Consider the following 14,071-nt stretch of genomic DNA (forward strand, 5'->3'; position numbering starts at 1 on the left):
TGTATTCATTATAATTATTTTCCAGTAAATAAAAATTTTGTTTTTCACGTTTAAAGCTAATAGTTGCGTATTTTTTAAAGGGTTTCATTCGTAACTTTATAAGGAAAATTATTTTGGACACCAGAAAGGCTTTTGAGAATAATTAGTGATAGCGTCCTAACTGTCAAAAAATAGACCTTAACAGGGAAAAGCTAGGAATAACTATAATTAATTTTAACTGAATCTAAAATGTAAGTTTCACTATGAATACATGAGAGGGATTAAAAAAATGTTCAAAGAGAGTCATACGTGAAGGTTGGATTTAAAAAGTGTGAAAAGTTCAACATTAACGTTAGAGCACCAATAATCATTTTGTTAATCTCTCAAGTGAATAATTCAATGATGAAAAAATATTTATACACATGTAATCCTAGGACTGTAAAATTGAGAATATATAATAGCCAGAAAAATAGTAAGCATGGGTTTTAATGTTAAATTATTTTAGGTATAAAAAAGGGAAGGGGGAGTTTGTTAAAATACTGCTAATATACTTAAAGATGCTTTTTAAAAAGGGTAGTGATTTGTTGGTGTAGAATCTGCAGTTTAGCTCAGAGAGTTAATGAAGCGCCTTGTATTTCGTTAGTGACATCTTCAATCCAGTTGATTTATTTTTTTTTTCTATATTTAATACTATTGAACTAAGATGGCGTTAGTGGTTAATGTCATTAATTGGTAGCTTTTTTTACTGGTTCCATCGCGCTTGGTTTTGTTTTATTGATGTAGAGTCTGCAGTTTAGTTCACAGTTAATGAGGAGCCTTGTGTTTCACTATTGAACTAAGATGGCGTTAGTGGTTAATTTCATTAATCGGTAGCTTTTTTACTAGCTCCATCGCGCGTGATTTTGTTATGTTAATGTAGAATCTGCAATTTAGTTCAGAGAGTTAATGATGTGCCTTGTGTTTGGTAGCGACATCTCCAGTCCATTTTATTTTGTTTTGATATTTATTACTTTTGAACTCAAATAGCATTACTGCTTAACGTCATTAATTGGCAGCTTTATTTTACTAATTCCATCGAGCTTGTTTTGTTTGGCAAACGTCCGTAAAATAACGTTCATAAGGCGTTTCGATGGAAATTTAAATTGAAGTCCAAGGTGATTAGGCGGTTAATCACAGTTGGGTTTTTTAGAGTTACGAGTGAAGTACTTGAGGTTTAATCGGGTGGTGAAGGAGGGGGGATCTGGGGTATTTCACCACCCGCGGACACGGGGTAGTCAGTTCCTGTAGGGTAGGCATGCTGACAAGTCCCTTATTCCCTCAAAACTTTGTCGCCCAGAAGCTTGGCTTACAGGAGTGCGCCCAAACTCCCAACATAGTAAAGTACATAATTTTAGTAACAAACCATTGCTGTTCTAAATTTTAATAACGTTGAAGCAACTTTTGTTCAAAAAAGTTTTTTTAGCAAAATCATATCTGTTATGAACTTCTATTGTGTTGATGAACTTGAAGGCAAGGCTTGCCAAGCCGTTATATAACTATGCAGGGAAATTAAATAATTGACACGTATTATTTGGCCTTGGTACAGTTTGACGTTCTATAGACACTCACTCAACAAATACGAGGGTTATTTCTTTGAATATCTTTGCTGTTTTTAATCCAAAGTCGCTCTCATTCTTTGCACACGCCAGTCTAAAGTGTCTGTTATTTCGGCATAGAAGTTGAATATTTATATTTCTTGATCTGTCTATCGAAGTCTTGTGGTGTTGTTTTATATAATGATGATGTTCATACTTTTTGGCTGTGTAGTTTTAATCTTTTATTATACTGGTAAAGGCTATGATGAATTATCTTTCTGTTGAAGCTTAGCAGCTGGCACGTGTTGATACAATACGCTTGTAGTTGTACGAAAATAGTCTTTAAATTGCATGTTTCAAAGTTGAACATATGAACTGCTCGTAGCATTTTTGTCGAAATAATTTTGTTCTTCGGTATATTAGTTATGTAAAGGGGCGGAGGGGGAGGAGGCGAAAGAAAACTTTACCATTTACTGGCTATTATATGTTCATTTAAATATGAGATTTTGAGGGTCAATTTTTATAAATTATGTCAGGCAACTCTTAGCTTTAAGTTTGAAAACAGTGCTGCTAGAACATGACAATTATTGTTTTGCGCGTGGGTTACCAAAGGGACAATGAAAAGGTTATTAAATTTTGAAGAAAAAAAATTATTCCAAAAGGCTTTGCAAATTCTACCCCTGTTGGTTTTAATCAATGGCACCCGTCACTCAGACTACTCCAGCTGGTGAGAAACACAAAGAGAATATGCAAAACTTCCTGGAATATTAATTGAAAAAAAAATGTTTTAGTTATTTTATTTACACGGGTAATGTAATATATATATATATATTTTGGTAACCGCAATTGGGGAAATAATTCTCAAACTTTATAAAAACAAATTATCCAACAATAGTAGGATATTAGTTAGTGGGACAAATTAATAAGTTCATATGGCTATTAAATACTTTAAAATAAATTTTTGAAAGTGGTATTAGATTGGGTCTGGTACACATTATTGATAAGTTATACAAAGAAAAGGTTATATTAATAAATAATATTTAAACACAAAAATCTTCGCTACAGGGGTTGAAATTAAAACAGTATGATATTAGATTAAATTAATTTAGTTTATAAAACCTCGTGGACTTTTTTTGGAACGGTTTGAAATTGTTAATGCAAAAAAAAATTATGAGCGTCTTAATGTAAAAAAAAAAATATAGCGTGCTTAAAAGAGAAAAATGGTAGTTGCGAAACTGATATTTAGAGAACTCTTCGAATATATTAATTTTAATCAGTATTTATTTAAAATTTGTGTACGAGTGTCTAAATCTCAGTTCCAAAAATCTGTTCAATGTTAACTAATAATATGAGTTTGTCTCAATAGTAACACCAGCTTATTAAAGAATTATATTTAATCACATAGCATTACCAACAGGGGCTACGTTTTTAACTTGTTTTTATATAAAATACCATTGGGGCAAGGCAAAACCCTTCACTAGAAAATTTAAAAATTAATTCAAGAATCATCGCCTTTTTTCGAAACAATAGCAAGGCCCTACAATCCTCCTTCCTCTCCCATTCACGGTTATTATAGTCTGGGCAACATCAAAATTTATCTCGAACCATTGTAAACCTTTAACTTGCTCGAGAATTAACAATTTTACCCAATCATAAATTACTTTAAAGGGAATATGAAACTATTAGTATATCTTTGACAGATATGATGCTCCTTTCTGGTACGAATATTGAAATTTTAAGCTTTACCTGGGGTAAATTTGATATGGATTCTTCAATCACGTTAGATCCTTTAATGTGTCTGGACTCTTTCCAAGAGCAGAACAGTGACGTCAGTCAAGTTACTGACGAATCTCTCCCTTTTTCTGATTATTGCATCACTGACCTCGTACCAGCCGTTGTCTTTTCTCACAAAGTTCACATAATGTCCCTCGGCCAACGATTGACCTTTATGAATAATCACCCCTTTAGTTTTAAAAAGCATCTTGCTCAAAGTGACATTTTGATTTTCAAAACTTGATATTTTGGTCGAAATCTTAACTGGACGACCATCTTTGTAATCGCCACGGAGAAGACACAAAAATACGTACTTCCCGCTGGATATCAATACATCACGCTCTTGTATTTTTGGGTTGTTACAAAATACGCATGGCACCTCTGTTAATCTCATCCTTTTTTCTAGAGATTTCCAATCAATTTTATCTCGGTTTTCTAGTGGAAGATTGAAAATGTTGCTTTCAACAATATTTTCCGAATTTTGTTCAACTTGACATTTGGGGCATTTGGTAAAGTTTCGCGACTTTGACCAAAAAAGATCTTTTAGAGCCTTAGAGTAATTGGCTTCCATTTCTTGACTTAGTGTCGTCAAGAGCACCATCAAAAATTCACTGGCGTCTTGTTGAACGTTTTGCGTAAAATGATTTCCGACAGCCATTCTCAGTTCCAACCCTTTACGACTGAAACTTCCTTGAGAACTCTCGATGTCGTTTATCGTGTCATGGAGGCAACGTAAAACTGGTTTTTCAACGAATGATCCATTGTAAGATTTAACCAATTCTCTTAATTCCGGCACTAATAAGAGTAGTTGCAAAACGCTATTAGAATAGCACGTTACTTGATCATCGTTAGCTAAACCTTTCAAGGGAAAACTATCCAAACTCTGTTGGGCTTTCCTTTTCTTCTTCGGTGTTTCTTCACATCTCACTTCCTCGCCTTCTAAAAGGCTTTTAGATAGTGTAGGCGCACTTCTTTTCCCACCTCTACTTTCTTTCGACTCCGTTATTTCCAAAAGAGGCAGATCTGGCCTATATTTTTTGCGAAGCCTGTTATATTCCATTATGGCTCGTCCATCCGCCTTAATTTTAGTCGGATCGAACTGTAATAGATGGAGTCCGGCTAAGGACGTCACTCTCGATAAAGCGACGTACGCCATGCCCGTTCCAAATAAATTCGGACCCAAATCCATAATGGCGCATTTTAAACTCATGCCTTGGCTTTTGTGTATCGTAATTGCGTATGCCAGGATGACGGGAAACTGGGAGCGCTTAACGTAAATGTTTGTCATGAGCAAAAATTTGACGCAAATTTTCTCAACTAAAAAGTCAGTGTTAGCGTTGTCGTTGTCGTTATTCGGTTCGCGATCTACTCTGAGAAAAATACCAACAACGTTTCCTTGTTCGTCCTTCTTGAATCCAGTTACGAAACCCATCGTACCATTTACAACGCCTTTTTCAAAACTGATATTCCTTCTGACCATTATACGGCAGCCAACGCAAAGAATTAACTCGCTCTCCAAACCGCCCGTTTTGGACGGTTCGTTTTTTAGACTTTGAAGTCTCCTCAAAATGTTTTTATTCATTTTTTTGCCATAGTCAGCGAGTCTATCCTGGCAAGGAATGACTTCAACTTTCTCGCCGTTTTTTCGCAGCATTTCGCCGTTGAATTTTTCGCACATGGCTAATTTAGGCATCAAACAAATTGGGCGAAACCCTTCATTGGACAGTTTAATGAAAAGGTCCATAGCCACCTCGATGTTTTTTCCTCGAGCAACCAATCTACTTTCTAAGGTTGCAACATCAGCTTTAGAAATATTTCCAATTCTAACTCTGCTTAAAATGTCGCCGTAACTTTGGTCGTTGGCTTGTCTAACATTTTGCGTTAGTTCATCGTATTTAAAAAACTTCCAAAGATCACTTCCTCCGATGCAATTGAATCTAAGTCTGGCTTCTTCGGAAGTGATTTTGATGAACGCGGGATTTCCTTGAACCGGAGGCAATTGGAAAAAGTCACCCAAAACAAGGATAAATACAACTCCACCAAATGGTTGGTTCATTTCCCAAAATTCGTTCAGCCTCAAGTGAACGTGAGTCAGTAACACCGACGAGACCATGGAAATTTCATCAATAATTAAGAGTTTTAAATTTCCCAAAGTTTCTTTCATAATGCTCATATTGTCAGAACTTAGGGAATGGTATTCGGCAATACGCCCATGATCTACCGGCAACATTAGTAATCTGTGTAATGTTACGCCATTAACATTCAACGCTGCCAAACCCGTTGGCGCGGCAATTGCCACGCTAGCAGGATTTTGAAAGCGTCGCCTTACTGCGTTGGCGAGAGTGTCGATAAGAAACGATTTGCCAGTGCCACCAGGTCCCGACACAAAAAGGCACTTGTTTCCAGATTTTTCTCCCTCTTGGGAGAAGTGATCCATGATGTGATCATATATTCGCCTTTGATCCGAGTTTAGTAACGCCACATTGTCATCATCAGTCTCGAAATTGATTTCCATGGCAGCTTCCACATCAGCCATCGCGTGTTCAGTTTCGATAACAATTTCTTTCCCTTGTAGCGCATTTTCATCGTCTTCACTTTCGGCCTCCGATACTATGGTTTCTAGCTCGTCCGCCTTTTTAGAAGCCTTCCGTTTCTTTTCAACTTCTTTGGAAACCGACAGCTTCTCGTGATATTCTCTCATGTCTTTTAACACCGAAAGCGAGTTTTCGAAAGCATCGGCGTATGTTTCAAAATCGCCCAATAGCTCAGTTTCGTCACGCCACGGTTTGAAGAGGATCAGTAGAGCGTGACAATACTGTTCTTTCTCCTCCATCGGGTCGTGAATAAAGTGCTCTATTATGTACGGCTTAATTCTCTTTCTCATGAAACCCAGATTGTTTTTCAACTGGATGAGATTCGCATTTTTCTCGACACCCTCGGAGCGCATGGCATAATCGTAAAACTGACCAAATTCCCGCAAACTAAGATTTTCCAAGCTGTCGGGACGATTCGGATACTTGTCGTCGACGAACCCTTTTTGGCAAGTGTCCTTGCTTTCGGGGTCAGTTTCCCTCAAACGAGCGAGTTCCTTGTAACCTTTCAAAATTCTCGATCGGTTTTCTTTCAAGTTAGTGTTTATAAATTTAGTGCTGTCAGACTTGTTGAAAAGGTCTTGGCCCAGCATCATATCGAGAGCTTCATAAATTCCTATTTGCTTGCACGTCAAAGATTTCAATCTATAGGCAAATAATTTTTTGGACAAACTTTCGTTGCCTAACTCGGCAAAAGTTTGGTCCATGTCAGCCCGGTCTCCCTTTGTCACGTAAGCCGTAACATAGTTTGCCACTATCTCCGATTTGTCAGCGACAAATTGCAAATCCATGTTGGCTTTGGAAGCCAATAGTAGCGTTGGATTATAATCATTTATTAATTCTTCGTGCTGTTTTCTCGGCAAGTCGTACAACCGTTTCTGCACCTTTTTCATCTTACGGTGACGAGTAACTGATCTAACGGAATTCATAGTCGCTACGTTTGTTACGTTACGAGGGAAACCGTAACGACACACTCTCGATCCTTTTTTAGAATTTTTCACCTTCTTGTAACAACTGGAGGTGCATTTGTGAAATTGAAATTTTTTTACCAGCCGGTGCAATTCTGGACTTATCGATGCGCTTGGCATCGAACACGTGACGTGTTTTTGCACGTAATCCAAAATAGTCTCGGGCGAAGAAGTTCCAATCTTTGGAGCGTCCTTGGCCCACAAAAGCATGTGGTAGTGAGGTAAACCACGAGATTGGTATTCAACCCGCCAAAAATGATGTTCTATCATGCCAAGAACTGGATTTTGCTTACACAAGACAAAGTTGTTTAGCAGCGACCTCACTTTGTTGTGAAAGTGCAAATTTACGCTAAGCGGATCCAAATTCAACAATTCAGCCACCGTCATCGACTCTATTCCTGGAACGTCTGAATTCACTTTTCTCAAGTGATCGTGCAGTTCCATATCATCGTATTCGGCCGGATTAAAAGTTAAAAGCCAGGTGGGAGGACCAAATTCCCGAATCATCGCTAAAACGTTTCTAAGAACTTTATACCAGTAGTCCTTAGTTCCTCGAATATGACCCAAGAAAGTAGCTAAATTACTCTCAAGTTCTTTATCGCCAGATTCAACGCGACTGAGCAAATTTTCAACCCCAATAGGCATGGGTTTTTTTACACGAAGAACGTAGTTCAAACTGCTAGAAATCGCTTTCATTTCGCATTCTTGATAAGAATGGAACAGATAGGCGTAATCTCGTCTAAAAATTGGACTCTTGTTCAAAAAACGGGATAAACGATACTCGGTTTCCGTTATTTTCCCAAATGGTCTATCATCGTGCTTGCCAAAGCGACCCTTAGGGAACAAATGAACAAAGCTCATGTATTCCAAGTTTTGTCCCAAGTGCTAACTGGCTCGGCTTCGACGCGCTTCATTTGGTAAGCGCCCAGTAAATCTTTCGGTGGTTGAACGTTCACTGGATGAATAGAGTAATGATCGTACAGATCATTGGCTTCACCCTCAGATAGTTTTCGCAACAAAGCCTCGGGCTGTGTTAAAATTTTGTAGGCGTTGCCTGGTGCAAGCCTAGACTGATTTTCATCCTGCTCCTGTATGTTCGAAGCGTTTTGGTCACCTTGGACGTCGTGACTACTATCCGCTGGCCCTTCTGTTTGAAGCGCAGCGGAAGCGCGTGTCAAGGCATCAGATCCATCATTAATTAACGCAAGTGGATCTGTTAGGCTCAGTAATTCTTCGGGAGTCGATGAATTTCCATTTCCATCAATTTCTTGCGTGCCACAAATATATTCCTCATTCATTGTCGAAATATCAATGTCTTTGTAAAAAGGGTTTATCTTTTTCAGCACACTGAATGCTTTCAACACTTTTTCGAGGCAAACAACCTGCTGCCAAACCTTTTTGTCCGCAGTGGGAACGCCGTTCACCAAGATATGCAGTTCGTGATTTTTCGGCAACGTCTTGGGAATCATCTTCAAATTTTTTTCCACTGGAATTGGAAGATAAATTACTCTTCCCTTTAAAGCTTTAACCGTACCAAACTTAACGTTGGAATTGGTTTTAGTGCCTAACCGCACCACAGTGTGGAAGGCTTTCACAAGTTGAATTAAAACTTTCTCGAACATGTTTAAATTGGTGACATCTGGCGGAGGATTGTCAACTGCCAAGTTGTTCAGAAAACATCTAATGGGAACTTTACCCTTTCCCAAATCCGTAGCGCAGTAACGACATAGAAGCATGTCCGCTTCTCTAGCGTCCGAATTATTCATTATCCAGCCAGCTCTTAAAATCAGATAGGCCTCGTTCTCAAAAACAGCACTGTTTACCAATTTTTCTACTGCTCTTAAATCAGATTTTTTCAATAATCTTAAACAGCAGTCGCAGGGCGTGTCGTGAAACTCGTTGGTGTTTAGCATTGCCCGAGCGAATTGATTCTCGTAAAGACTCAAGATTTCACTTTCATCGAGACTCGGCCGAGGAGCGTTAACGCTTCCTTCAGGAGCATCGTTTTGTTCCTTATTTAAATTTTTCCCACGTGTAGCAAGGGTTTTCCTTAATTCCGCCATGACATTCGTCACAGACTCGTAATCACCACTTTCAATTTCAGTTGAGATTTTAGTTAACGCGTTGAGTAACGCTTTGATGTGATAAATATTATTCAGAATATTTCTAATTCCCGAATAGTGAGGAGCCAGTTCAGCGAAAGCACGCAAATAACTTTGGCAATCTTCGCTATCAGCGCAGTAAGCAGTGTGTCCTAGGAACGGAACTATTCTCACCACTATTTCGTCTCCATCTGGCGGTATAGACACGTTTGATTTTTTGCAAAATTCTTTTCTTAATTCGCAAAGGTCCAAATCAGTGTCAAAAATTTTAGTCAAAGATTTTTCATTCGCATTTGCAACTGTGTTTACGAAAGCTAGTACTTTTGCAATGGCTCGAGGTCGAACATTACAAATATCACTGCATTCCCAATATACAGTTTTGTTTTTGGTTTCAATAAACCCACCTTCATTGATCACAAAATTTGCTTTTGGATTCTTCTCTTCAGTTTCAACAATGTTGAAAAGATTCGTAACATCTCCCGATTCATTAACTTGTAAAACTAGTTCAACATTACTAGTTGCGTTATTGTTTTTCATGTCAACGATATTTCCCATTTCGTCAACAAACAATTCTTTAGTCGAAGTGGTAACACGGTCTCTCAGAACTTTTCGTACACGACCATCAGAATCCAATTGAAAAATTTTGCCGTAATGTGACTCATCGTCATTTTTCAATATTTTACCAATATTTCCAATCGGATAATAGGTAGTTTCATGGAAATAGGCCTCTTTCATGCTACTGTGAAGCCTTTTACCACCCACAACTTCTGCCAAATTACCAGGATCAATGGACCCAATTTCTTTGATTTTCTGAACAAAATCCTTAAATTCACTAACTATCCTCGTTACTTGGGCGTGGTAAGCCGAATATAATTGCCTTTTGAAATGCAATATTCTACCAGCTAGCACTTGGCATTTTAGGTTGTGAGAGATAGACTTCGTGCGTTGTTTTTTAGTCTCACCGTTGAAAGACTCTGACGCCGCCAGTCTTTCAGTTAGACGTTTGACTAGAAACCTTTTATAGCTTTCAGCTATAATTTTTTTGTTTTTCGTTTTGAAAATTCCCGCATTGAGAAGCTTTTTTGCAAAACCAAACTTATCTTGTTTAGTGGGTTTCATATATTTTTTTTTATTTTTTGATTGGGAACCCACATTAGTAGTGCCACCACGTGGTTTAGTCCAATTTTTTTTTTTCGCAATACCAAGGCCAGATTTACGCGCAACTTGATTATTTGCGTATTTTCTCTGAAAGCACTCCTTCTTTTTCAAATAGTGCTTTTTAAGGCAAAGTTGCCTACTTTGCTTCTTTTGCAAAGCTTTACTCTCAGCTTGCAATTTTAAGTTAGCTTCTGTTCTAGATTTCCCCATTGCAAGGCGTTTTTTTTCCGCTTAGCTTGTTCTCGAGTAACCATTTTAAATAGTCAAGAATGGCTGTCACAATAATGTATTTAATAATATATTGCAACGGGTTTTGCAAATATGTTTGTTACACCCAGCAGTTCACAAGGAACTTTTTAAGAACTCTTTGAATTGGCAAAGGTACACACAGAACCCTTTAAATTTGCAAAGGTACACAAAGAAACCCTTGAATTTGCAAAGGTACACAAAGAAACCCTTGAATTTGCAAAGGTACACAAAGAAACCCTTGAATTTGCAGAGGTACACAAAGAAACCCTTGAATTTGCAAAGGTACACAAAGAAACCCTTGAATTTGCAAAGGTACACAAAGAAACCCTTTAAATTTGCAAAGGTACACAAAGAAACCCTTGAATTTGCAAAGGTACACAAAGAAACCCTTGAATTTGCAAAGGTACACAAAGAAACCCTTTAAATTTGCAAAGGTACACAAAGAAACCCTTGAATTTGCAAAGGTACGCAAAGAAACCCTTGAATTTGCAAAGGTACACAAAGAAACCCTTGAATTTGCAAAGGTACACAAAGAAACCCTTGAATTTGCAAAGGTACACAAAGAAACCCTTGAATTTGCAAAGGTACACAAAGAAACCCTTGAATTTGCAAAGGTACACAAAGAAACCCTTGAATTTGCAAAGGTACACAAAGAAACCCTTGAATTTGCAAAGGTACACAAAGAACCCTTTGCAAAACACTCAGATTTCAATGATGTAGGTAATAATGAAATGTGAGTAATAAAAAATAGGCTTATCATAAATTTTAACAAAAGGAAAATTGGAAAGAAAAAAATAATTGAGCACAAACGATGTATGAAGTTGGTTTAAATAACCAACTTATTAACCCATAAAATACTTCTAAATATAATTTGAAGTAATAGATATAATTAAATACAGGTTTTTAATAGAGGAATACGAACCTTAAGCCTGGCTTCGGAAAGTTGCCGCCTAAAAGTGAACTTTGAAGAGGCAGAGTTCGTAAGGGTGTAGCCCACTCGATCACGCAAGTGCGTGCAACTTGCGTGATCGAGTGGGGCAGTGAGCTCAAAAATAGGATAATGTGCTCCCTGAGTGGGGTGTGGTAAGGGCGAAAAGCCGAAAAAAAGTGAACTTTAAAGAGGGGGAAGGTGCCCTATTAAAAATCAAAATTGCGGCTGTATGTAAGGAAGTTTTACTAGTTAAACCTTGGTTAAATCTATCACATAAGGGTAGTTTTTAGGTTTTAACGGGCAAAATTATAATTACATTTATATCATAGAATTGAACGTTGTTGAACAAACGATTATTCTCCTTTTGGAGTATATAGAGTTTGTAGAAAGTGGCAGAAAGAGATGTTAGTGGAAAGAGCCCAAGTCTTAAAGTATAAGTATGCAGTCATAAAAGGGAAGAAAACGGTTTAAAAATTAAAGCAATTTGCTTGAAAACAATGACATGAGGTGAGATGTTTGTTTGAATATTTTTGGAAATTTCAAAACATGCTCCTGCAAAACTGTGTTTTATGTCAGGATTGGTTATAAACCCAGATTTCCCATTCATGGGGGCTTTACCTGATAACAAAATTTCTTGCGAATGCTGCGGTCTTGGATTATTAGAAATCAAATGCCCTTATTCAGTAAGAGAAATAAAAATAGACGAGTATGCAACTACGAAATCTTCATGCTTGGAATATTGTTAACAAACGAAGAAGTATAAACTGTCCTCTAGTTACGCTTACTATTATCAAGTACAAACCCAAATGATGATCCGTGATAGAAGTTATTGTGATTTTTGTCATTTGGACACTGAATGAAGTCAAAATTGAAAGAATTTTACCTGACTGAACTTTGGGAAGAAATAATTCAAAAATGTACAAAAAAAGTGCATATTATTAGAATTGGTTTGTAAGCATTTTAGAAGAAATGTTCTCTATAATGGCATTAGAGAAATTCCAGTGAACTCTCTAGCCGCAATTGTAAAAATCTGGTCAATAAAAAGTATTGTTATTGCGGTAAAGGGGAAGAGGGGAGAATGATAGCTTGTGATAATGAGAACTGTGATAGAAATAGTTTCATAATAACTTTCATTACATATCTTTAAAAATTACAAAGGCCCCAAGTACAAAATATTTTCTAAAAACCAACCCAAAAACCGAGGTAGAGGTAGACCAGGAAAGAAAAAGTGATAAAACTTAATTTGTGATAATTTTTATTCCTTCCACCTTAATTGTGCAATAAAAAATTTTAAATTTGCAAAAATATACTATGAACATCTTAAATCTAATCAAATGGTACTACAGAATTGATGGAAGGCAAGTATAATAAACGGTCCTCGTTTCATTTGATTGTATTTTTTGAAGTCTTCATAAAAATTTATATTTTCTATGGTTAGATCAGTTTGAATTTCGGCAGTTTTGTATGTATTATTGCTTGTCTGACTCGATGCCTCCACCATTTTAACATTAGCTTGAACAGATGCATTTAAAAAAAGTGGTACGCATTGACAAGCAACTTCAGCTCTTCCAGAATCTTCAATTCTGTCTTCAAGAATGCTTATTTCCATAATCACAGAATCATCTAGACTGTCTACCGTTAACACAGAATCATCTTGACTATCTTCCGTTAACACAGAAACGAAGAGATCATTTCCCAATGATGACATTGAGATCGCATTTTCACTTTTTGATTCCAATTCTCTCTTCTTCTCAGAACGCTCTAAATACCGATTATGTAAATCTAGTCTAGATTTTGGAGATCTTAAGCTTTGCACACTTCTATATCCCAGGAAAAGTGATGGAACCCAATCAGGGTGCGTCTCATCTTCCAAATTTGATGGTTTTCCTAAATTAAAATACATTGCATTAATGAAAAAATTTTAAAACTTGTACCATTTCTTTAATTTTAGTATTTCTTACCTGAAATAAAATGACGACTACATATTCTATGCCATTTCTGTATTAGATCAAAAGTTGAAAATTTTTTTTCAAGATGAAGGGCGTTAACCCAAGCCTGCCTTCTTTTACGCGAAAGTTCTTCAATATAAGGCCCATATTTCTTATTTACACAAGGAAAACAGTAAAACGAAATCCCCTTATCTTTTTCCGTGCGACTTTTACACTTAAAAACTGAACAATAAACCATTTTTAACTAAAATATTAATTAAAATTGCTAAGCCTGTGCCACTCTATGAGGATTTTAAAGGAAAACTCATTTGTCGTCTGCTACGTCAGACTCACTCAGAATCTGGCAGCCCGAAACCGGAAATAAGCACAGGACAGTGGACATTGTCTAATAAAATTTTAAAATGTCCCATAACTTTTTTTTAAACTATGGACAGTTTGACCAATGAGTATCCCGAAATTTTGATATCTTGACTATGGAGAAGCGACAATATTTTGGCACGCACACTCCAGTTACAATGTCCTATAAATTTTCGAGTCAAATAGGGGGTCACTGGACACACGTCCTATAAGAAATATTTCTTATTTCCAACCAGGGCCGGAAATAAGCACAGGACACTGGACATTGTCCAATAAAATTTTAAAATGTCCCATAATTTTTTCAAAACTAAGGGGGTCAATGGACAGTTTGACCAATAAATTTTCCCAAGTTTTGATAGCTTGACTATGGAGATGCATCACTACTTTTGCGCATTCCAGTGGACAATGTCCAATAAATTTTCAAGTCAAACAGGGGGTCA

The 14,071-nt window shown here is 37.0% G+C and overlaps 1 protein-coding gene across 1 annotated transcript; it reads right to left on the reverse strand.

Moving 5' to 3' along the window:
* Positions 1 to 12,563: 12,563 nt before the first annotated feature.
* On the reverse strand, positions 12,564 to 13,512 carry LOC149639872 (uncharacterized). The gene is made up of 2 exons (XM_089850785.1): positions 13,287 to 13,512; positions 12,564 to 13,212 (listed from the first exon to the last, which is right to left on the reverse strand). The coding sequence occupies exons 1-2, from the start codon at positions 13,510 to 13,512 to the stop codon at positions 12,656 to 12,658; spliced, it is 783 nt and encodes a 260-aa protein (XP_089706911.1). The 3' UTR covers positions 12,564 to 12,655.
* Positions 13,513 to 14,071: the final 559 nt, after the last annotated feature.

This window comes from Phalangium opilio, unplaced genomic scaffold (assembly GCF_054372755.1).
Source record: "Phalangium opilio isolate 3A_F unplaced genomic scaffold, DU_Popi_V2 ptg000094l_1, whole genome shotgun sequence".
Taxonomy (NCBI): domain Eukaryota; kingdom Metazoa; phylum Arthropoda; class Arachnida; order Opiliones; family Phalangiidae; genus Phalangium; species Phalangium opilio.

Excerpts from the sequence above, each read along its gene's own strand:
- LOC149639872 (XM_089850785.1), bottom strand. The coding sequence starts at position 13,512 with ATGGTTTATTGTTCAGTTTTTAAGTGTAAAAGTCGCACGGAAAAAGAT. Across the intron at positions 13,213-13,286 it reads TAGTCGTCATTTTATTTCAG|GAAAACCATCAAATTTGGAA; the intron begins GTAAGAAATACT and ends ATTTTAATTTAG.